At 51.2% G+C, this 22720-nt stretch overlaps 2 protein-coding genes across 12 annotated transcripts in view; one reads left to right on the top strand and one right to left on the bottom strand.

The window, feature by feature from the left end:
* Positions 1-8926, top strand: part of PPP2R2B (protein phosphatase 2 regulatory subunit Bbeta) — a 108203-nt gene extending 99277 nt beyond the window's left edge. For both annotated transcript variants that reach the window (XM_075103045.1, XM_075103046.1), the window contains exons 7-9: positions 5164-5333; positions 5868-5959; positions 6763-8926. In XM_075103045.1, the coding sequence (XP_074959146.1) occupies positions 5164-5333; positions 5868-5959; positions 6763-7042 (542 nt within the window). In that variant the 3' untranslated portion in view covers positions 7043-8926. The remainder of the gene's footprint in view (positions 1-5163; positions 5334-5867; positions 5960-6762) is intronic.
* Positions 8927-14212: 5286 nt separating this feature from the next.
* The window catches only part of TCERG1 (transcription elongation regulator 1), a 35394-nt gene continuing 26886 nt past the window's right edge, over positions 14213-22720 (bottom strand). For all 10 annotated transcript variants that reach the window (XM_075103044.1, XM_075103035.1, XM_075103036.1 and 7 more), the window contains 6 exons: positions 21118-21282; positions 20096-20278; positions 17987-18166; positions 16942-17025; positions 16587-16687; positions 14213-15368 (listed from right to left, as the gene is read on the bottom strand). In XM_075103044.1, the coding sequence (XP_074959145.1) occupies positions 15167-15368; positions 16587-16687; positions 16942-17025; positions 17987-18166; positions 20096-20278; positions 21118-21282 (915 nt within the window). In that variant the 3' untranslated portion in view covers positions 14213-15166. The remainder of the gene's footprint in view (positions 15369-16586; positions 16688-16941; positions 17026-17986; positions 18167-20095; positions 20279-21117; positions 21283-22720) is intronic.

Genomic DNA, 22720 nt, shown 5'->3' with positions numbered 1-22720 from the left:
GCTTCAACTAGATCAGGATTCTTGTCTCTTCACTGCTGAATGCGTAACAGCAACACTACCAAACATTTAGTCTTTGCTGAAAGCTGTTTCAGCTTTGGTTAGAAATACGCAGCACACAAAGCTGCTTTGATAAGGTAACTGACAGCTGGCAGATTTTACCCTCCGATATTGCAGATGCATTTCTAAAACAAGCCCGCCCTCCCTGTATTTGGGCAGGCACTGCTGCCTTTCGGGGAAGTCCCAGGGAGGAAGCCCCAGCCAGGCTGTGCATCGCTGCTGCTTTCTATGGTGGAAGGGCCGCCGGTGTCCCCGAGGAGCAGCATCGCCCCGTGGGCTGTGCAGCCCGTCTCGGGGTGCTGATGAAGGCTGCTCGGGAAGGAGGGCTGGCGGAGGAGGCAGCATGGGGAGGGCAGCTCCTGCTCAGTGTGAGAGGAAAATAGGCTGCTTGTGTAACAGAGAATTAGTGCTCAGAAATCCTTTCTGTGAGCTCAGCAGCCCAGATCTGCTTCTGCAGCAGGAGCAAAGCCACACAAAAGCCTTCAGCCGGGAAGCAAATACAGCCCCACTGAGCCCCTGCCCAGCCGCATGCTTTGGCTCTCAGACCCGCTCCGCTCCGCTGTCGGGGACCGGGTGGCACTGCCTGTGTGCTGTGACCCCAGTCCTGGCAGAGCCCCCGTCGCTCCCAGCGCCAGGACCGGGAGGGTCCAGGCGTCCCGTGGAGGAGCGGGCGACTGGCCCTGCTGCCTGGTGGCCATGGGGACGGTGCTGGCAGCATCTGGGGACAGCCGGGTCCAGCCACCCCACAGCAGCAGCTCCCCCGTTCCACCTGAGCTGCCAGGGCCCGTGCTGGTGCTCAGAGCACACTGCCAGAAGCACTTTGTTAATCTGTGCCTCATCCATGAGGGAGAGGAACACGTTTTGTTGCCTTACTACGGACAGGGAGAATGAGGCAGAAAAGTCAATCACTTAAGTCCACGGGAGAAATTGGCACCAGACTAGTAATGTGTGCTCCTTAGCCCGTGGTCACAAGGCTCCTGCACCTCTGGGCTGAGAGCAGCTTGCAGAGTTGATTTTTCCAATATAAAGCAAAGCTCAGTTCTCTGTGCTAGCTTAGCTTTTTGTCAGTGACGATCGTGATTAATTTTGTGCTTAGGTGACCTGTCCGTGGAGTTTTGAACTTTTATTTGCAGCAAGAGAAGAAGTGGAGGCTTAGTGTGCTTGCCCATGCAAGCGCCGTCCCGCCGTGCTTCCAGGTTTCCACAGGGACCCCTTTTTATTGCCAGATTACCTGGAGCCTCAGCCGAAATCCGGATGGGTCAGGTGCCGCGCCCAGGGTTTACACTGAGCGGCTCCATCGCTGTTGGCGCACAGGCCAGACGGTCCCCCTTGCACACGAGTGGCGTGCGTCCCCCTCGCTCCCCGACGCCGGCGCGGGGGTGCAGGGGAGCGCGAGGGAGCCCGCGGCGCAGGCGCCGCACGCGGAACACGGCACGCCCGAGCCAGGGGCCCGCGGCGACGGCTTTGCCCAAGCACTGTCAGAGGGGGTTTGTCGCATACAGGTTAATACACACCCGTGCTGAATCACAGCCACCAGTTAAACCCACAGCGTGCTTGCTCACGGCCAGTCCCAGTAACACGCCTAAAGCTCAGCAGGGAGTAACTACCACGTAGGACTCGCCCGCTCGAGCAGATTGCGGATTGATTCATGCAAAGGCCTTTTGTCCGACAAGCCACTTAATGCAGCCAGTCGTCTGGTGCAACCCAAAACTTGGATACACAAAAGAGGGGGAGAGGAGGAGGAGAGAGAGGGGAGCTGGGCTATCTTTCCAAAGAGAGGGGAGTAGAGGGGTAAAATGGCCACATCTGGACTAAATTAACTTCGCCGACCTGCACATGTGGGCTTGGGGAGACCCTCCCCGCGCTGCGGCCGTCTGCAGCGCGCTGCGGCCGAGCAGAGGGCTTTCTCCGCAGCAGCTGCCTGCCTGCCCTGCTGCCCACGTCCCGGCGGGTGATGGTCTGGCCTTGCCGGTGGGCGACCCTGCCGCTTGGCTGGCGGGTGGCCTCTAAACACCTGGCGAGGCTTGGCCTCACCTGTGGAAATCACCTTTGCCAGCTCAGAGGAGAGGCTCTGAGCCACGTATCCCGGGCTGCCGCGTGCCATTGGCACGGGCAGGGATGAAACTGAAGAGTGCCAGCTCTGCAAAGCCAAACCAGGCTCCAGCAAAACACAGTCACTCCCGTGTTCCTGCCAACAGTGTGTTCTCTTTACCTATTTTTTCAGCTAGGCCTTTTATAGAGGAAAAAGGTTATATAAGTAGGGAACAGAGATCTGATTCCCCATTGGGAGACTCATTTTGCGTAGACGAAGCCAGTCCTGCGCAGCACTGGGCACCTGCAGGGCGAGCTGAGCTCTCATTGCCCCGGGTTTTGGCTGGAGCAGAACTGAGCTGGTAGCGTCACCCCCAGAAACTGATCCTCTCCTTCCTCTGGCCCCTTGCAGGACCTAACAGTGTCCTGCTGCACCAAATAATGCGCCTGGCAAGACCTTAAGCTAAGAATTAACTAGTTGGTTGTGCAAAATCTGCAGGGGGGTGAAGAAGAAGCCTCTTGTGCCACCCTGAGCTCATTCAGCAAAGCAGGAAACCTGTTCGCCTTTGCAACACACTCTCGTCTTCATCTGAAATCAAAATTCCACCTGGTGAATCATTCGCTTCTAACAGGGCGGGTGTTGGGGCTGAGCCCAGAGAGGGACCCGAGTGACAGCCACGACCCCAGCCTGGGCTTGGTGATGGTGCAGCGCAGCTTTGCTGTGCCTTCGGTTTCCCAGTCTGCATTGCTGATTGTCGTCATAAGAGTTTAAATGAGGAGTGAGAAAGAAAGCACAGTACTTGAACTGGTGTTAAATCTACTGACGAGTGGTTAAATTTATAGATGCGTGAAAAATAAACCACTTGCTTTGAAGCTGCCCTGACAGAAGGTCCGTCTGACCGAGGGGTGCTCCAGCGCGGGGCAAGGACGGAGGCAGCAGCTCAGGGAGGTCATCTCCAGAAATGTCATTTGAATGATTGCTCTCTGCGTTGGTAGGTCTGGTTTTTTGCTTTCCAGTATCAAAGCCCTAGTAGGGCAGGCAAGGAGGCTGGTGCAGGGAAAATGCAGTTAGCCTGTACCAGGCTTCACCTCTTCGCTGCTCTGAATTTTAAACAGTTGGCAGCTCCTCTGCACTGGGCTGCATACGGGACTGGATCCTGTGCTGGAGTGTTGTGCACGGCTGGATCCTGCACTAGCCTGGGTGTGTGGATGGATCCTGCCTCCTCGCCCTGTGCACAAGGTCCTCAGCACAGAGGGGGTGTTGCACAGGACCCCCTTGCTCTCCTGCCGGGCTGGGGCTGATGCTTCAACCCTGCCCCAGCCCCTTCCTCGGCATCGCTGCAGCCCGCGCTCCCCTTCGGTGCCAGCTCCCCCGCTGCTGCTCGCGCAGGACCCAGAGGACAGGCGCTGCCGGAGGAGGGAGCAGCGGGGTGCTGGTGGGGAGCTGGGCAGGTGCAGTGCCACGCCGGGGGATGCAGTACCCGGCGTCAGATGGTCTCAGCCTTTGTACCACAGGTGTCTCACCGTGGCTGACTCGTCTTGGTGCTGCCTCAGCTCTTGGGTTCGTTCTCTGAGGCCTGTCCTGTTCGATAGTTGAACTGCAATTTAACATCTTCTACAGTATCAGCAGTAATTTCCTCTTGGCCCTGTAGAATAAACCGAACACCTCCAGCCTCGACACAAGCTCACATAGAGGCATCTGACGGAAACGATGCAGCCGTTAAAAGGAGCCTCCCGCAGCCAGCCAACCTGGTGCGAGCAAGCCTGTGATGGGTACAGCAAAGACAAGTCACGGCATTCAGACGCTCTCCACAGACTGCCTCAGATCTTTATTTTCTCTTGTTGCTGTTGCTTTTCTTATCTAAAAAAACCTGACATGTCATCAGGTTTCCTGCTGGTGATTAAAGGACCCAGAGCTGGGTCCTGCTGTGGGCAATGCCATTTCTGATTTGTAGAGAGATCATTTATACGGGAACTTCAGACACTTTTTTTCCGCCCTACGCAGGAGTTCAGGCACTGGTACCACAGGGCTCAGCAAGGGGATGATAAACTTGAGCAAACGCTGGTGCTTGATGCAGGTTGTGCCGGGCTCGATGCCTCCGGGGCACCGCGGGGCCGGCACATCCCTGCTCTGACGCCGGTGAGCCGGAGACTGCAGCCGCTGCGGCAGAGGGTTCGTAGCGGAGCCGCAGTGCTGGGGACAAGGGTTGGCCAGACGTGGCTGGCAACTGGATTTCCCTCCAGTAGAGAAGCGAAGCGGTGTGAGCTTCTCTGTGTTACCCAGCAGTATCTTCTAATGCTGCGCTGGAGAGATGGCTGTAGAGGTGGAAAGAGGATGTCCTCACATCAGCATCATCTGTCTTGATGCATCTCTGTGATGGTTTTTTAAAGCCGTACTTGCCCAGCTGATGTTACCTTGAAATCAAATTTGTAAATACATTTAATTTGGAACTTCATCGGTCTCCTTCAAACTGTTCAAACTGATTTATTCAAAGACTGATCAGATTAAATCTGTAGGTCGCAGTGGCTATAAAATATTTACATTGACTTTCAGTTACACTGCACATTGATTTCTAGAAAGCAGAAGTGACATGGAGGGCTCTAAATCTTCCGGGTTTCTGTGGTGCTGTTGATAGATTGGGCCCCGATGATCCTTCTTGCTTATTGTACACATAAAAACAAAGGAGCTGCAATTGTGCCAAGTAAAAATCCTTCAAATACGGACATTCGTACGGTCTAGGCCAAACCCAGAAGTGAGGCACGTTCGCCCAGCCCGCTGCGGTGACGTCCTGCAGGGACATGGGTGCCTCTGCTTGGCAGAGCGGGGTGAGTGGCTCCAGGGCCGGGGGGTGTTTGGGCATTGGTGGTGGCTCCCTGGGACACCAGCTCAGAGCCATCTGTTGGTCTCCACAGCCCAACTGGAGTCTCCTTTGCCATGAGGCAGCGTGGCTCCGGGGATGCCCGCTCCCCTCCTGGGAGCATCCTGTGGTGCCGGGGCAGGGTGGCAGGTCCCTGGCCTGGCGACAGGGAGCTCCTGCCTCCGCTGATGCCGGGGCTTGTCCTCCTATTCTGCAGTTTTTGAAGAGCCCGAAGACCCAAGTAACCGGTCGTTTTTTTCTGAGATCATCTCCTCAATCTCCGATGTCAAATTCAGCCACAGTGGGAGGTATATCATGACCCGGGACTATCTCACTGTCAAGGTGTGGGACCTGAACATGGAGAACCGGCCCATCGAGACCTACCAGGTGAGTGTGGCACGGCTGGGCTCCTGCAGTGCTTCTGCCCGAACGGTGCTCCGAGCCCTGTCCGGCGGCAGCGGGGACGGGTACGAACCTGACGGGTGGCAGTGTCATGCCATTAAATCATGGAAAGGAGACGAAGAACTGTTAAATGTGGGCTCGAGCAGCCTGGTGAATTGTAACCCGCATCCCCAGGTTGGGTGCGGGTGGGGAGGGGAAGCTCAGGTGCTGGAGGGCTGCGTGGGAGGCAAGCGTTGGGGCAGAGCAGCGGCCCTTGCCACCCTCTGCCAGGGGATGCGCCCTGGTGCTGCCCGCGCCACGCGTGACGCAGTGCTGGTGCTGCTGCTTACAGCGGGGAGGTGGCCGTGGTCAAGGGCATGCAATAACGGGCTGAGCCCAGCATTGCCTGGCTCGGCTGCGGAGACCGCGGGGCTGGGCCGGGTTCTTCAGCCCCCGGCAAGTGCCGGGCTGGCGTTTGCCGGCCGCTGGGCTGTGCCAGTCGGTGCGGGGGCCTCATGCCCCGTCCCTCCCTGCCGGCAGGTTCACGACTACCTGCGGAGCAAGCTCTGCTCGCTCTACGAGAACGACTGCATCTTCGACAAGTTCGAGTGCGTCTGGAACGGGTCCGACAGGTGAGCGGTTCGGCGGCGTGGCTCCACCGCGACACGCAGCCCTGCGGGTGCGCGTTCAGCCCAGAGGGTGCTCGCGCCGGGAGGGCCCAGCGGCTCCCGCGCCCGGTGGGGTCCCTTCCCCGGCCTTCGGCTGGGTGTGGGGTCTGGGGAGGTTTCCTGTGGGTATAACAAGGACCACCCAAACCCACAGCCCCGCACCCAAGCACTGCTGAGGGTGTCTGATGGGCTCCCGGCTCTCTCCTGGATGGGCTCAGTTCCTGTCTCCATTTCACCCGCCCGGAGGAGGGTGGTGATGCATAAACCGCACCGAACCAGGTGGCAGAAAGCATGAAAGACCAGTTGACGTGGCAGGATTGCCACATTTTTTTTTTCTCTGAACCATCAGGGCGCGTTAACGAGGCACAACTGGGCCTGAAGCCCAAATTCCAAATCTAATCGAGAACTCATTATGCCTCTGGATATTCAGTCTGCCTCTAGTCACGAGGCAGTTTGCCTCTAAAAAGGTGTGACAATCACTGGGTTCAGGCCAGCTACATCTTTGTCATAAAGCCTGATCTCTGTAGGCATTGTTGTCCTGAAAGGAATTGCCTCCTGCATGTACAGTCTCTGGGTTAAGGAGGAGAAGGACATGGGGCCGGGGCTTCGCTGGCCGAGCCTGAGCCTTTTGGCGCACGACGGGGCACGAGCTGCCCCGGCATCCCGGTTGTGCCCCCATGTCCTGTGGGCCCCGCGCCAGGCAGGTCTGGGCTATCACAGCCGGGTGGGTGGCGGGCGCCGTGACCTTCCTCCCTCCCTCCTCGCAGCGTCATCATGACCGGCTCCTACAACAACTTCTTCCGCATGTTTGACCGCAACACCAAGCGCGACGTGACGCTGGAGGCCTCGCGGGAGAACAGCAAACCGCGCGCCATCCTCAAGCCCCGCAAGGTCTGCGTGGGCGGCAAGCGGAGGAAAGATGAAATTAGCGTGGACAGTCTGGACTTTAGCAAAAAGATCCTGCATACAGCTTGGCACCCCTCCGAGAATATCATTGCCGTGGCAGCAACAAATAACCTGTATATATTCCAGGACAAGGTTAACTAGGAGGACAAGTTGTTCTTTAGGAATCTCATGTACTGAATACTAGTAAACACAAAATTTCACGTTTTTCTTTCTTCCTTTTTTTTTTTTTTCCCTTCTATTCCTTTGGTCAGTTATTCCTCTGCAGACAGCGGTTGTGCAGAGGCGAGCACTCCTGCGCCCCCCGGCACCTGGGGCAGCGGGGGCGCACCCAGCAGACACCAGATTTCTCTCTGTTTGCGCATTGAGAGCTAAGACGTAACGCGGGGCAGGTGGGGCGGTCTCAGGCCTCCGCTTTGCCGGTGGCCCCAGGCGGCCCTGGGGTGGCTGTAGCTGTCGCCGACGTGCGAGCGCGGTGCAGATGCGGCAGCGTGGGCTGGCAGCGGGCGCCTGGGGAGGGGGCATGCGCTGTGTGCGCTTGCGGGGGGGTTCTACTTACAGCAGTCCCCCCTCTGACTGTTTTCGACTTGACCCTAGAAATATTCCATCTGTTACATTGTAAGATCAGAACGTCGCCCCCCCCCTTTGCCATTTTTCACATTTGTCTTTTTATTATTATTATTTTGTGTCTTTACCAACAGAGACAGCAAAACCAAACGTAAACTGGAAAAGTTCAGCTTTGCAATGGACAACCTTGGGGGGGGATCTGCTGCACACCCAGAGGTGTCTGCTCTAGCCAGGCTGCTGCCTCCCCCCTCCCCACAGAAACTCTCCTGAGGATTTGGCGTTGTAGATACTGTGGTGCCTTTTTTGGTATATGAAATACCTTTATAAATGATGCTTCCAAACTGCATTGGTTGCAAACCAAACCGAACCTGGGGTTTTCTTCTGCATTTCTTGTATTTTGCTTTGGTCATTTTCACTTGTTCTGTTGTAAGCTCTTGCATGTTGTGACTGTCTCGCTCTCTCTTTTAATTTATTTATTTATTTATTAGATTTTTTAAAAAAGATAAAGTTGCTAATTTATGACCTTCTAAAAGAGAATCCAACCATATATTGCTGTTAGCACCTGACTGCTTCAGAGAGAGGCTGTGGTCCTACATTATAATAATAATAATGGTAATAACAATAAAAACAATAACTCTTCCTCTTTGCATGGCAAGGCTGCCCTTTTCTACTCTAAAGATTGTTCAGGTCCTTCTTTTACTTGAGCAACTGTTCAATAAAAAAAAAAACCAACAAAAAAACCCCAAAACTGAATTTTCAGTCGATCTGAAAACTGCTCCTGCAACAAAAAGCAAATTCATAAATAAAGTCAATTAAAAAAGAAAATTCAACACCGTCACGTTAGAAGTGGCTCCGTAAGGGTGACCCTGCTGCGCATCCGTTCCGCGGGGGCAGCGGGCATCCCACCAGCGCCTGCGTCCTTGCAGGGACGTTCTCACGACTCTGTAAGGGCCCAGGTGCGCTCTTGGCACAGCCGCGAGGATTCCCAGCGTGTCCCGCCATGGCCTCCCAGCTCTTACACCGGACGAGGGGGACGACCTGCCGCTTACTCCAGGAGCGCGGGGACCGCGTGGGAAGCCAGGAGCCACGCAGCGGCAGGGACCCCGGTCTGCGCCCCACCAGGGGACGCCGCTGCCGGCGCCTGGGACGGAGCCGCGGGGCGCTGACCTGCTGGGACGTCCAGTCCCCACCTCGTGCACCGGCACGGGCAGCGGCGGGGAGAGCGTGCTGCCTTCAGAGGGGTGATCACAAGGGAAAAGTGAAAACAAAGTGCACTGGCTTATGAATTTATTACAAGTGATGGCTTTCAGGAGAAGCTTTTTTTTAAAAAAACGAAATGGTAGAAAAACGTAGAAAGAGTAAATGAACCATTTTTTTAAAAAAAGAAAAAAAAAATTCTTTTTTGGTTCCTGTAAAGAAAGCCTGCACTCTGGTATCAGAAGTAAAGTTGTCCCAAATGTGCCTCTGTGTGGAGTCGCTGCTTGTTGTGCCTCTCGCGCGGGGTGATGGTGGCTCCGTGGCAGCCGGCCGGCATCTGAAGACGGTCCTTGGTCAGAGGTTGGCTGCCAGGTCTGAGCTGGTGGGGGACAGCTGGTGTCGCAGAGATCCCAGGGATTCTGCGTCCCTGCTGAGGGAATGGGACATCGGGGCAGTGGATAGTTAGGCGACGGGTGAGTGGGAATACAGCCTCCCCACCCCCCCTCCCCACCACAGCAAGGGTTGATCCTTGGGTGCAGGGGGCCATGGCAGGGCTGAGCAAACCCCCCCACTGGTCCTGATCTGCCCCGGCAGCACGTGGGATGGGGGTGGAAACCCTGGGATGTGCAGGTGTCCCTGTGGCCGTGTCGGCCAAGGGCGGTCGGGCATGGGGTGGGCCATAGCGCCCGGGAGCTCGCCCCCAGAGCGACGGTCACCAGCCTTAGCCAGGCAGAACGTGCTTTTGGAAGCCATGGCTGTGAAACCCACGGTGATTATCCATAAGGTGGGCTGTTTGGCACCGTATCCATCTGTGCACATGGTTTCTGTTCTTCCCCCTGCAGCCACACACGCAGAGCCCTGCTCACAGCCCACCGGGGGTCAGTGGCCTTTCCCACGAGGGGAAGGTGCCGTTTGCCGCGCTCCTGCGCACGTGCCGTGTTACCCTACAGCAGCGTCCCGTAGCGCCCGCAGGTGCTGGGGTGAAGCAAGGGTGTGGGGTGCAGGGGGTGGCTGGTGCTGGGGAGGTGCCACCACGGCCGCCCGAGCCTGTGCTTTGTCCCGGGGGGGTCCTGGTGTGGCAGCCACTGTCGGCACAACCCTGCGAGTGGTGGAGCCGCCACCATGCACTTGGTGCCAGGGAGGCATTAGTTCCCTTCTCAGGCTTAGCTAAGTGCAGTGGGGTGGCTACTCTTGGGCTGTTGCTTTCTTTTAAAATGGTCCCGTCTGGGCCTTTGCAGCCTGCTGCAGCAACACAGAAGCCAAGGGGATCCTGAGGGGCACCGAGGAGGGGAGACGCCGTAGCCAGGCTGGGAATTGGTTGTATTCAGCAACTGCAGTGAGCCCTACATCGGTCACCCAGCGTGGTACTTGAGCTGCCCCTCGATGCTTATGCGCAGAAAGCTGTCCATCTGCAATCCCAAACGCTTTCTGCAGCCCTAGAGGGGCGTTTGAGACTGCGGAGGGATGCTGTGTCGAGGGGGAGCGCACATGCCGTGCGAGCAGCGTCAGTTGATGCCGCGTGTGGGGTGCTGCCCAGTGCAGGCGGTGTCTGAGGGGCAGGCTGCCGCCTGACAGCCCGCAATCGATGTCCTGCTCGCTCATGCAGGGAGCAACATTATCACATCCCAGCTATTAGCCCCGCAGCCCAGCCTCAGCACTAAATATCTCCAATAACAGGGCTATGTGGAGTGACAAGGGCTATTACTCTTGCCCGGCAGCCTGGCCTCTGGAAAATGGAGCTGCTGGACCCTTCTGTCCGGTGGCAGCGCCTGGGGAGCGAGGCCAACCCTGTCAGAACGCCAGCTGGCATCAGGGGCTGGCTCAGCAGAGTGAGGCAGGAGATGGGCACTGCCATTTATCCAGGGTCTCTCTGCCACAAGCTGGAGCCACTGGCTAACGGGAGCTGGACTCTGCTTTGCACAACGTTTGCAGGAATGGACCGTGGGTGAGTGTGTGGGGATGTTTGTGCCCATAAACGAGCTGCTCTGGGTGGACTGTTGAGCCCCCTCCCTCAGCAGGCCGATCAAACACTGTACCTCACCAACACCAACTGCAGCTTTAGCTCTATATACAAGCTTGGCAGTAAACATATATATTTTTTTTTACCGATTCTAGCATGCTCCTGGCCTTGTGCAGCGTTTCAGCAATACGAGGTGGGGCTGGGCCCTGCTCCCTGCCTCGGCCAGGGCTCGGGTGAGATGCTGCAGGTCGCTCCTGCCATCGCTATGGCCTCAGAGCTCGCTGCCTCATGGCTTCCAGAGACACTGACAGTCAATTCATCATGGTGGGGAAGGGCAGTTTCCCTGAAAGCTTCCCCCCCTCGCACTCAGGGAGCCCTGCGGAGGAGCCAGGGAGGGCACAGCATGGCCGGGGCTCCTCTCGCATCCTCCTGCTCCGGTGCAGGTTGGGCAACTCCCCGCCGCAGTGAAGAGCGGTGCCTGGACCCCATGCCGACCTGTCACAGGGAGTGAGGCCGGGGTTCACCCTCCACTGCCTGGGCTGGGGAACAGCAGGTCCTGCGGTGCTTTTCAGGAAGAACCTGGTTTGATTTTCCATTTGAAATCACTGCTGGTAGCTGAGTTGGCTTTACAGTAAACCTAAAGCAGGCTCTGATGCAGGAGCAGCTTGCCTGGGTGAGCCGCAGGTCAGCAGTTATCACCACACTGTCTGCCCTGGCCCGCACGAAGGTCTGATGCTCCACGTGTGGCACGGTGTGAGCACGGGCACGGCCGTAATGAGCCCCGTTCTGCCCATGCTGTGCCGACCCGGGGGGAAAGGGGCACACGGGGCGAACGCAGGAGGGCTGTTCGTGGGAGCGTCCAACAGCTCCCCCTCTTCAGCAGGACAAATCTCATTATTTCATAAAGCATTAAAACAAACTGTCAGTTCCTTTGCAGTCTGTGTGCTAATTCTCTGCTGTTCTTGGTGATGAATTTAAACAGCGGGACCTAATTAGATGCTGCAGGGCATGGATTATACTGTCAAGGAAATCTTATTCAAGCAGACACTCATTTACCTTCACGTTAACTGTGTGACCTTAATCTACTAAAATGTGCACGACTCAAGCCGTGGGTTTATTCCTTGGCATGCAGAGTGCACCCTGAACGTTTCCGTCCGAAGAACCTCTGGGTAAGGCCCGTGTACTCAGAGAGCTCTTTGACAATTCCAGCCAGGCTTTTGACATTTAAACCAGCCACATTTGTCTTTGCCTTTGTGAAAACTGAGTTACACTGGAGCGCTGGGGACTCAGCTCATGGAAGGATCGGTCACGGCTGAGGCCGTGCAGTGCTGCTGTCGATGGGGTTACAAGGAGTGGGAGGGGAAGCCCAAAACATGGAGCATTTTAAAAGGTTGTGGCATCGCCTCTTCAGGGGCCGAGATCAAAGCTGAACCTGGCTGCTCCACAAGGCATGAAGGCGCTGGGCTCCCGCTGTGGGCACAGGGAGGTCCTGCAGCCGCGTCCCTGATGCTTCTCTTCACAGAAACCAGAGCTGCCCACATCCTCAGGCACCTGGAGTCCTTTGGGACAGTGCTCGAAAGGCCCTGTGTCAGAGTCCCACTGAGTGCATCCTCCCTTCCTCATCACAGCTCTCTCCTGGGCTGCTGCAGACCTGCTTGGGGCCACGTCTGAGCTGGTCCAGCTTTCAAAATCTGAGTTTCTTTCCCTTTCCTAAGCTTGCTTAGATTGAACTCCTGTCCTGCAACCCCGTTGTGAGCGCTGGGCCGTGGCAGCAGCCCAAGGGCAGGGCCAGGGGAGCTGCTGGGCCGTGACAGGAAAGGTGCTAGAGGAGTTGTCAGCATCCCTTATACCCATCCTCCTCTCTGGAATAGGGTCCCACAGACTGTCCCTGCTGGGGGCCACAGGGGACCGTGCCCACGGTGCTGCAGGGACAGGGGACCAGCTCCGCGATGTCGTGCATCACCAGCGCATCCTGCGGCTGCAACGGCAGCACCCCCCAATAGGGGCCTGGTACATTAGGCGTAATTGCTTTATCCACAGAATAAGCAGAAAAATAAATGTTAATGAACATCTGGTCTCCATAAACAAGATAAATTAAAATTAATAGCAATCTTATTCATTTAATGAACAAGCTAACCATATTTTAAAACAGCCATAAAAAATGCATGGCTTCCTGCAGGGCCACGCTAAGCAGAGCGAAAAGAAATCCATTTACTGGGCTGAGGGGCTGGGTCCTGCCCTCAGGGTGGGCGGGCGCGTTGCCACAGTTCCCACCACCCGTGTCCTGCTCGGGGGACCTCCCGCATCCTGGCCCCAGTGCCCAGAGGGACACGGGACCGTGCCTAAGGCGCTGCAGGGACCAGGGACCAGCTCCGAGCGCTCGAGGAGAGACGATGGCCCCGCGCTGGCGGCGGGCGCGGACAGACCACGCCAGGCGCAGGGATGGCTGTGGGGTCCCCCCGCGCCGCGGGGGGCTGAGCACTGAAACGAGCTGACCCGTCCGTTAGCGTCACTGCTGTCAGCTGGAGCTGCCCGACCCTTCAACACCGAAACCTTCCAGGGCTGCAACTTAGTAGGCTCATAAATATGAAGACTTTTAATAAATTTACAATTAAATCACCTTGTACCGCGTTCCTGCACCAGTTCCTCGTGTCCTTCATGCCTGTTTTCAGATGTGAACAAACGTACGTGAAATCTGCCTGAAGCAGGCAATCCAAAATGGCCGAGGCATCTGATATTCAAATACAACATCGGGAATTTGTTAAGAAAACTGCTGAAGGTCTGACTTGCCAACACGAGTCTATTGGCTGCCGGATTTCTCCAGGTCCAACAGTGACAGTGCAGTCACGGGCAGCCAGGGCTCCCCTTGGCCCCTGCAGCCTCCCCCTGCTCCCCCGGCAGGCGCAGCCAGAGTTCAATTTCTGTACTTTCCAGGTAGGAACTACGCTTCCCGCAGGGGTCTAACATCTTTGGCCACTTCCACTCCCAGCAGAGGCATCGCTCTGCACTGGTTTCCCGTGGCTCGGGTAGCGCCACGCTGATGGAGCAGGCAGGCACTAAGAGAGGATGGATATGCTTGCCCTGAATTTAGGGAGACGTTCTTGCTACAAGCACCATGTTTCAGGTGTCAGCAGTACCGATCCCTCCCAAGATGTATAAGTATTTGTCAACAACCCTCCGTCCTGGTGCTCAGACCGAGAGTCCCAGTGGCTGGCCACTGAAACAGTAATTGCGGGGGGGGGAGGGGTGTGGGTATCAATTTCTCATGGAAGAACGAATCCTTCCGACCCCTCAACTCAGAGGAAGTCAAATACAGAAGAAATGGAAGGAGATACCTTGACACCACCATCCCTACCATCTCACATTTAAGCAGAAGACTAAGCTAGAACACCATTTTGCTTGGCGCCCCATTGCCCGTGTGCTGACCTGGATGCTGCTGCCGAAGTTTAATCTGATGTTGCACCGTGCCTCAGGTATCGTTTTGCCAAACACAGCCAAGAATTTAGGCAATATGACTTCAGTTGTTTGCTTTACTCGTAAATTCACAAGTCCAACAAAATCCAACAAAAACTGGTATTAGGCCTGTACAATCCATATATAAAAAGGGTTGGTTTATTGTAGTTCAAATACATAACCTGAACAATCCCAACAGTTCAAAATTAAACTTTAGAAACACAAGTTTAACATTCAAAACAGGAGTATAGTTTACAAGAATTGCCCAGAGGGGAAATCCACAGTCTAATCCAGAAGTATGTAAAGATCACTTTATCGTAAATAAAAATGTGTTTATACAACCGTCCTGTTCTGCTCCAGTAACCACTTATTTACCAAGTGTTTCCACCTTTGAGTAAAAATTATTAGACAAATCTTCACTTGGGCAGAGCAACCTGATTTTGCTTCTATTTCATGGATAGGGTAAGGAACAAAGCAGACCTGTGAACAAATTTAGCTTGGTCTCTCAGTCCTAATTCTCCTCTTTCAGTTCTAAATCTGGCTTTAATGGATTTAGCTCCATTTACAAGGGTAAAAACAAGCAGAGAATTGGGACTTGTGTTTCCAGAACGTGGTCTCCAGTAATCGATAATGCAAGCTATCAGAGAGCACTCCACCTCCTCAGCCAGGGACCGCGGGCAGCCGTTAGGAAGCCGGTGGCACACATGTGGTACAAGTTCAAACCACAAGCGCGGTCGTCCTTAAGACTCACATGTATGACACCACTGAGAACGCCTCCAAGTATAGGACATCCACACCTCATATACAGATACTGCGCTGCTCTGAGATCTGAAGTTACCAAACACAGCCCACAACTTCGGATTTTTGCCAGCCACGCCCCAAGGAAACTCATAAATACCTTTAACGTGGGTTTTTTGTTGTTGATTCCCCCTCCCCCAGAGACCACTTTATGTTCACAAATGCTGCTTCGTCCTCTGCTCCTCGGATGGTTTTGCAATATATTCACGGTAATGTGTATGTATAAACCTGACAGATGGCTCATGCAAGCTTTTTGATTTAACAGATACCCTTGGCTTAAGAGTATTTTGTAACTATTTTGTTGTTCGCCTTGTAGGCTCTGAAGCTGTGGGTGGCGGAGGCGGGCCTCGGCGGTCCAGGTCATCTACGTAGGACACGATGAGTTTACGCCTCTCCTCCGGTACGCAATCAAGTACCAGGTATCGCTTGTCGTTTTGTAATATCTTCTCTACGTCTTTCAGATGCTGATCTGACTCCTGGATCAACTTTTTGGATCTGAAAGCAAGCGTAAGAATTACCATCCTCGTCCAGGATGCTCAGAACACCCCAGGAACCCGCCCTGCTCCCAGCAGCGGCTGCTGCGAGCTCGGAGAAGCTGCCCTCACTGTAAGGAAGTGCATGTGGAGTCAATGAAAGGCAAAGCAGGGAAAGGGTGGCAAGACCTGGGTTCCCTCTTAGCAAGAAAGATGCCGCTTTAGGTCAGGATTAGGCACATCAACAGTATTCTATGCACAGGAAATAAAGGCTTGTTGCCGACATTGGTGCTACGTTAATTAAGCACCAAGGAAGACTTGTGTCTGGCTGCGGTGGTCACGCACAGCACTGCACAAACTACACAAACACTAAAACATAGAAGGGACCAAAAAAAAATTCAAGATTTTTAAATTTGGCATCTAAATGAGGCAAACAGTTAGAATTTGGATGTGGCAGTCTCAGCTATGGCCCAGCTTGCCAATAACTGCGTCCGCAGCCCCAGCTTCAAGCGGTCCTTCAGCTCACTGACTGCAGCACCACCTGAAAGCACAACGCCAATGCACTACAGCGCTGGCCGCAAAGGAACCATGCTGTTCGTTAGGATCCAAAGAACTTCATTTTCTCCTTTTTAAGTAAACTTCTGTTTTGGACGGGGAACTTGTTCTAGACCATACCCAAGAGTCTGTATCAGCCTTACCATCCCCAGAAACCGAGTGGAAAAAAAGTAAACTGCTTTGTAAATGTACCCACCTGTAGGGCACACCCTTTTAGTGACATCCTCCCACAGAAACCAGGCAAATTATTTGTGTTTTTTTAAATAAAGTTTCAACAGACTCAACACTTCTTTGCTGTCTACTCCAAAGTCTTGAAACAAGAGTCCTCACTTCAGTATCGATCCCTCCTGGGTCTAAACCAAGGGCTAATACAAACACGGAAGATGGCCCTCACCACAAACTGCCTGACAGCCAGAGTACTGTTCACAGAGTACTGCCCCGAAGCCAGCGAGAACCTCACGCCTGCCTTGGTTTGGTTTTCATTGCTTGTTAGTCAGCAGCAGAAAAGTCAAAATAAAGCAAAAAGGGGTCTCTAGCTGCCGCAGACTTCTTTTTGACAGGTTATAAAGGGTTGTAAAAAGGTTGTCAGCTTATGCCAGGAGAACAAACAGACATCAGTTTGTTGCCGTTTGTATGGAAAAGCACAGTAAAAGGATCAGTCCTTTGCTGACATTCTGCTACACACCTGTACGTTATAAATTTGGTCTCTTTCAATAGTGTTCGGAAGTCAGCTTTGGCGGTAATGTATTTGTCTCTAATGTACTCCTCAAACTCCCTTTGTTTTTTCTGAAAGAAAAAAAGATAAGCTTAAAACCCTGAATGCAGGTTAAGTACTCCATGCAACTTAACGTACTGAAAATAAGCAATAATTACATGTTAATTATATTTTCCTTATCTTTCAAATATTTAATTTAAAAAAATCATACTTAAACAATAATAATTCTATTCACATAAAGCAGAAACCACTTCAGCAGCCACTAACTTACTGCCTCTGTATCCTGCACCACACAAAGTTAGCAACAGTGGCACAAACCACTTACCCTGTCACTCGAAGAAAATTTAATGCACCTTGGATCTTCTTTAATGATTTTTTTCACTTCTTTCCATGTTGATGTTAAAGTTATCTTTCAAAAGAAGCAAAAATAGTTAAAATAAAAGAAAATTGGATTCTAGGTATATAGAACGTAAATATTACTACATCTGAAGCTTTTAAATATCTTTTAAATAACTTGTCCGCTGACAAACTTCTTGCTGTATTTTTAAGTGTTGGGACTTGATTATTTATACGACTGCATTTGTAATTAGTTGACTTTATGTATTTACTTTTCTGTCGTATTTTGAGGTGGCATTTTCAGTTCAGAGTCCTCACAAACATAATTCATATCCCAAAGTCTTTGTCTAGTACATATTTGTGCATACGAGTGTGCTGTTAAAAATTACTGACAGAAAACTTGTTTCAGAGTTACACGTCTGTCATTTTATTCTATCGCTCTAAAAATCTGCCTGATGTTCTAAGCACTTTTAACTAACGCATTAAAAACTAGATAAAAACTTTTGGGTTAAAAGAAAGCTGACTGAAGTTGGCACGTAACTAAAAAAGAGCAAGAGTCACTAAGACCCCACAGCAGACAGAGTAAGGGATAGATTTCCACAGCATTACACAAAATGAAAGTTCAGATTCAGTAGCACAAGATAAAGCCAGAGAACATCGAAACAGATGAACCTGGCAAGGTTATATACTGATATTAGGACAAACGCAGTGGATATCTGACAGAGCAAGATGCCATATAGCAAAGACTATCAAATAGCGCAGTGCTGAAGAAATGTAACACCCTGCAGGAGATAAAAAGATCACTGATTAGAAGTTTAAATGTGAATGAACTGCATGTTAAACCAAAGAAACACTCAAGATAGACAGGTAAGGAAACATAATGCACCAATTTTGTTCTGAAGCAAAGAGAGTGGTGAAGCAAAGGGGCCCTGGAAATAAAACCAAACAAATCAGACTGTGTGACAGAAAACCAGAAAAAAACAAGTCTCAATGGGCTGGCAAAGATTTGAGGTTTGAATATACACAGCTCTTACCGCTGAAGTTTCATCCAGAAGTTGCCTAAAGTGTTCCCTCTTCTTTTTGGTAAGTGCTTCAATGTGTTCATTAAAGAGCTTCTCTTTCTCTTCTCTTTCTAGCAAGGAGCCAGATTCCCATCGATGATCTTTGCGTAGAGTCCTTCTGGTATCGGACCACGACACATCTGAAGAACGCACCTGAGCCAAAAGATAAATATTTTTTTAAACCATTATTTTTCTACAGTTCTCTGATATTTCTTGTACACTTCTTAGTATTTTTTATTTTCTCTTAAGGTTCAAATTAAAGATTAAAAAACCAAAACAGCTTGTAAGTAAGAGACTGTAGTAGCTTCCCCACCAATACTAAACTGGCAGGGGCACAAGGAATTACTTTGCATCAGTTCAAATGCAGATGAAGATACCCCACTGACCTGGCTGAGCATTCTCTCAAGAAGAAAAATCCACCACCCTCCTCCTCTGTGCAGAACATACTCTAATAGCCATAAGTGGGCTGGAAAGGCAGCCTCAGAGAGAATTATTTCCAAGAGACACGAGGAGCTTTGCAGTGCCTTGCTTCTAGGCTGGAGCTAGGAGCTGCTGCTTTCTGTTACTAGCTATACAGCCAGAGCAACGAGCTGTTTGTATCACAATAGAACTGTTTAGGTTGGAGAAAAGACCTTTAAGATCTTCAAGCCCAACCATTAACCCAACACTGCCAAGTCTACCACTAAACCATGTCCCTCAGTGCCACGTCTACGTGTCTTTTAAATACCCCCGGGGATGGTGACTCCCCCACCTCTCTGGGCAGCCTGTGCCAGTGCTGGACAACCCTTCTGAGGAAGACATTGACCCTAATATCCAATCTAAACCTCTCTTGGCACAACTTGAGGCCATTTCCCATCATCCTATCACCTGTTACCTGGGAGCAGAGACCAGCCCCCCCCCCCCACTCCAGCCCCTCTCAGGCAGCTGCAGAGAGCGAGAAGGGCTCCCCTCAGCCCCCTCTTCTCCAGGCTAAACCCCCCCAGCCCCCTCAGCCGCCCCCCAGCACACTTGTGCTCCAGACCCTGCCCCAGCCCCGCTGCCCTTCTCTGGACACGCTCCAGCCCCTCCAGGCCCTTCTTGTCCCGAGGGGCCCAAACCTGAGCCCAGCATTCGAGGTGGGGCCTCCCCAGGGCCAAGCACAGGGGCCCCATCCCTGCCCGGCTCCTGCTGGCCACACCAGTGCTGACACAAGCCCGGGGGCTGGTGGCCTCCTTGGCCACCCGGGCACTGCTGGCTCATGCCCAGCCGGCTGTCAGCCAGCACCCCCAGGGCCTTTTCCAGGGGGCAGCAAACAACCAACACCCCTCTCGTTACTTCTCTAAGAATTGAAAACTATAATTTTGTGATTGCTGTGCTCAAGACAGCCTCCAGCCGTCACATCACCCACAAGTCCTTCTCTGTTTGCAAACAACAGGCCCAGCTGGGTGCCTTCCTAGTTGGCTCACTCACCAGCTGCCTCCTTATCAGGATTTCAGTGCTGAAATGTGGAACTGAGCACTAGTAAAGTGTCTGGATTTCATATCTCACACCAGGGAGCAAGGGCATAGTACACATACTGGTGAACACTCATTTTGCTAATCCTGTCCTCTTAACAGGACATTCGCCACACAGGAACTGCTCTCTTACAGATTAGCTGGACCAGAACAACAAAGGAAACACACAACATGATAGAGAAATGGTGAGTCAAAGGTGCTGTGTTTGGAGCATGAAGAATAGAGACAATGCAAAATAAAGGGGACTATTCCTAATGCTCGACAGTATCTAGTTTTCCAACAGACATACGGAAGTTCACAGTAGCATGACCGAAAATCTGCCATCACCAGTGAGACCCCAGAGAAACACAGCAGGACTGATGCTATCTGCTAACTCCCTGGGCGAGACGCCAGAACATGAACCCTAAGCGTAAAGCATTCTCTTCCAACCAAGGCAAGACTCCCGACGGTGAGCAGAGGGCAGCAGGGAGAAGACGACGGGATTCTATTTCTATATAGACTTAACTACAAATGCCAAAAAGTTGTTACATACTGCAACAATCAGAAAAAGAATGCACTGACAAGCTGAGAAAGCCTGTCCGTATCTCACCATGTCAGACAGAAGCGCTTTGAAGTTTTGTATAGCTTCTTCCCGTTTGTGCTGCTCACGTTCTCTATCAATTTCCTTGGTTTGCTCCGAACGAGCTTTCTGGACTTCCCTTTCTCGTTCACGCAAACTTGCCTCAATGCGAGCTTGTCTTTCCAGCTCCTTTTCTTTTTCAGAATCTAAATTCTGAAATGTAAGAACAAACTTTTCTCAGTAAAAACAATACAACACCTTTTGTATTTTCATTAGACAGGTAAGTAAATTAAAGGGTCATCAAACTAAATGTATCTTGGAACAAAATACTTCAAAGTGATTTGAGATCTATGGATTACAGAATTTTGCTTCAACAGCTACGCTGAAGCATTACAGGTTTACATGGGGGAATGAGAAGCTTGGTCACAACGCTGATCACAGACTATTCTCAGGAGCATGTTGTTTGTGCAGTGAAGAATTCTGAATAACGGTGGGGCAGGTGGAGAGTGGAATCACTATTTGTTAGCCCGGTTTTACATTCTCAACCATCAATTGCCTGGAGATAAAGGTAGGAACATTGGATTCAGAGATAAGAACGACTGAAAGAACTGTGTATGAACCCTCTATATTCTTGAAGGAAGCTCAGCTCATACCAAAAATCACAGTAAAGGAAACCGCCCACCCTGGTAGGAAGCAATCAATGTGGTGCCTGTATTTTGTGAAGTTTTGCAGCCATTTTTACAACCAGTGGCTTTACTGGAGTCTCTGCCTTTCTCGCTCTGCTGGATAAATTCTCCCAAATACCGTGTGTGTGCAGGCACATGCGCATACACACACCATGAACATCTGCAGCAACGGCACCACCAGGGATAGTACTCCTAAGTTTCAAGCTGTCATTCTGGGGTACTTCTACAAATAACTATGGTGCAGAATTCTCTTCAGTATGGAACTAAAGCACATATTATTAGTCTACCTTCTAGTTAGTTACTTCACACAACAGCAATGTGACCAGCAGAACATCCAAAGTTTACTTCCGAATGTCACATGCATACCTTAGCTATTTTTTCTATGTACTGTTTGAAAAGGTCTTCCCTCTGTGAAGAGCTATCCACTGCTTTGTATCGGGGGTCAGTCTCTACTTTGTCCTTCACTTTGCTCCAGCGAGACTGACTGTCCAGGTGGTGATTAGCCAGTAGTTCAAAGAAGTCCATTTTGATCTGTTTTACAGACAGAAACAGAAAGACAATACTTGAGAAACACTTTGATACCCAACAGTTTGCTCTTAAGAAAAAAAGGAATCAACTTACCTCCAACAGAGGGAAGCATATTAATATTACATACCATTACAATTTAGAGAAATCACTAAAACTCTTAATTTAGACATAACTGCATCTGAAATTCACTTCCCCTCTGGGACAATTTTACTAAAGCAGATACATTAAGATGATCTGCTACATCTAAGATGAACTATATTCTTTAAAGAAAGATTCAGCAATACAGTTTTTATTATTTTACTCCAATTTAAGCTTTTTGGGCTTTTTGTATATATATCTCAAAGTAACAAGTTACTGATTCTACATTATAGCATTTTGCATATTAATACTACAGAAGCTATGCAGTTTTAAACAGGGCTCTAGACAAATCAAGTATTTATGAATTCATCCTCCAAGTGTACAATGAACATCAGTAAATACTTGGATCTGCTGATAAAGAGTGATGTCTTAAGATGGATCTAACCAATAAAGAATTACCCACATATGATAATTAAGTACATTACATTTATATATGTGTGCATATCCATCTTAAAGTTTAAGGAGATGCGTTAGTCTACTTTCTCAGTTGGAAATGGCATGTCAGCACTCTGTCCGCAACAACAGCCATCGCAAAGGGCTGGCAGAGGATCAATCATATTAGTTTTTTTTATCTCAAGATGACTAGCAACATGTTTTCATCCAAATTCCCAGAACCAGCAGTGGCAAAAGCGACTACTGTGCCTTTATGACATCTCTTTTTTCTGGGGTAGATGATCTCTCTGTTCCTGATGCATTTTAGATCCTAGGTATTTTCTTGTTTTTTATTTCCTTAGAAGTCTGGTTTGGCATTTAAGCCTCCATGTCTCTGAATCAGAGAGGTGAGGGGCTGGTTCGCCTCACTCGCTGAGTGCCAGGGAATGACTCTAGGGACTCCACACACAAGGTGAAGCATACTGCCTTCGCAGCATCCCAAACCCTGCTGGTCCACAAAACAAAATCCACCTTTATGGCAGACTTTATGGCAGACTAATTAAAAAAAAACCCAACCCACAAAAACAAACAAAAAGCCCCCAACAATAAAAAACCAATGAAACAAACAAAATGTACCAAAACAAAACACTAGGAGAAGAGCTGCCCATTCATTTTTTGCTACTTATCTCCTCTCCTCATCCCTTTAAAAAAAAAAAAGAAAACCACCAAAAGCAGTTTAGCTCCAGAACACTGAGGTTCATATGGGAAGTGGGCAGATGGACAGGCGAATAAACTCTGGCTTGCCAGAGAACTGTCACATCCCAATTCTCTAAAAATGTCTTTAGTTACAGAATGCAAGAACGAAATGAAGATTAGAACCAACATTCCGCAGCCTTGCCCACCAATAATTTTTGTTCCTCACAGCATTAAC

The sequence above is a fragment of the Phalacrocorax aristotelis genome, chromosome 8, assembly GCF_949628215.1.
Source record: "Phalacrocorax aristotelis chromosome 8, bGulAri2.1, whole genome shotgun sequence".
Lineage (NCBI taxonomy): Eukaryota > Metazoa > Chordata > Aves > Suliformes > Phalacrocoracidae > Phalacrocorax > Phalacrocorax aristotelis.
Note: the sequence above shows the minus strand (reverse complement) of the source record. Positions and strands in the feature narration are given on the sequence as shown.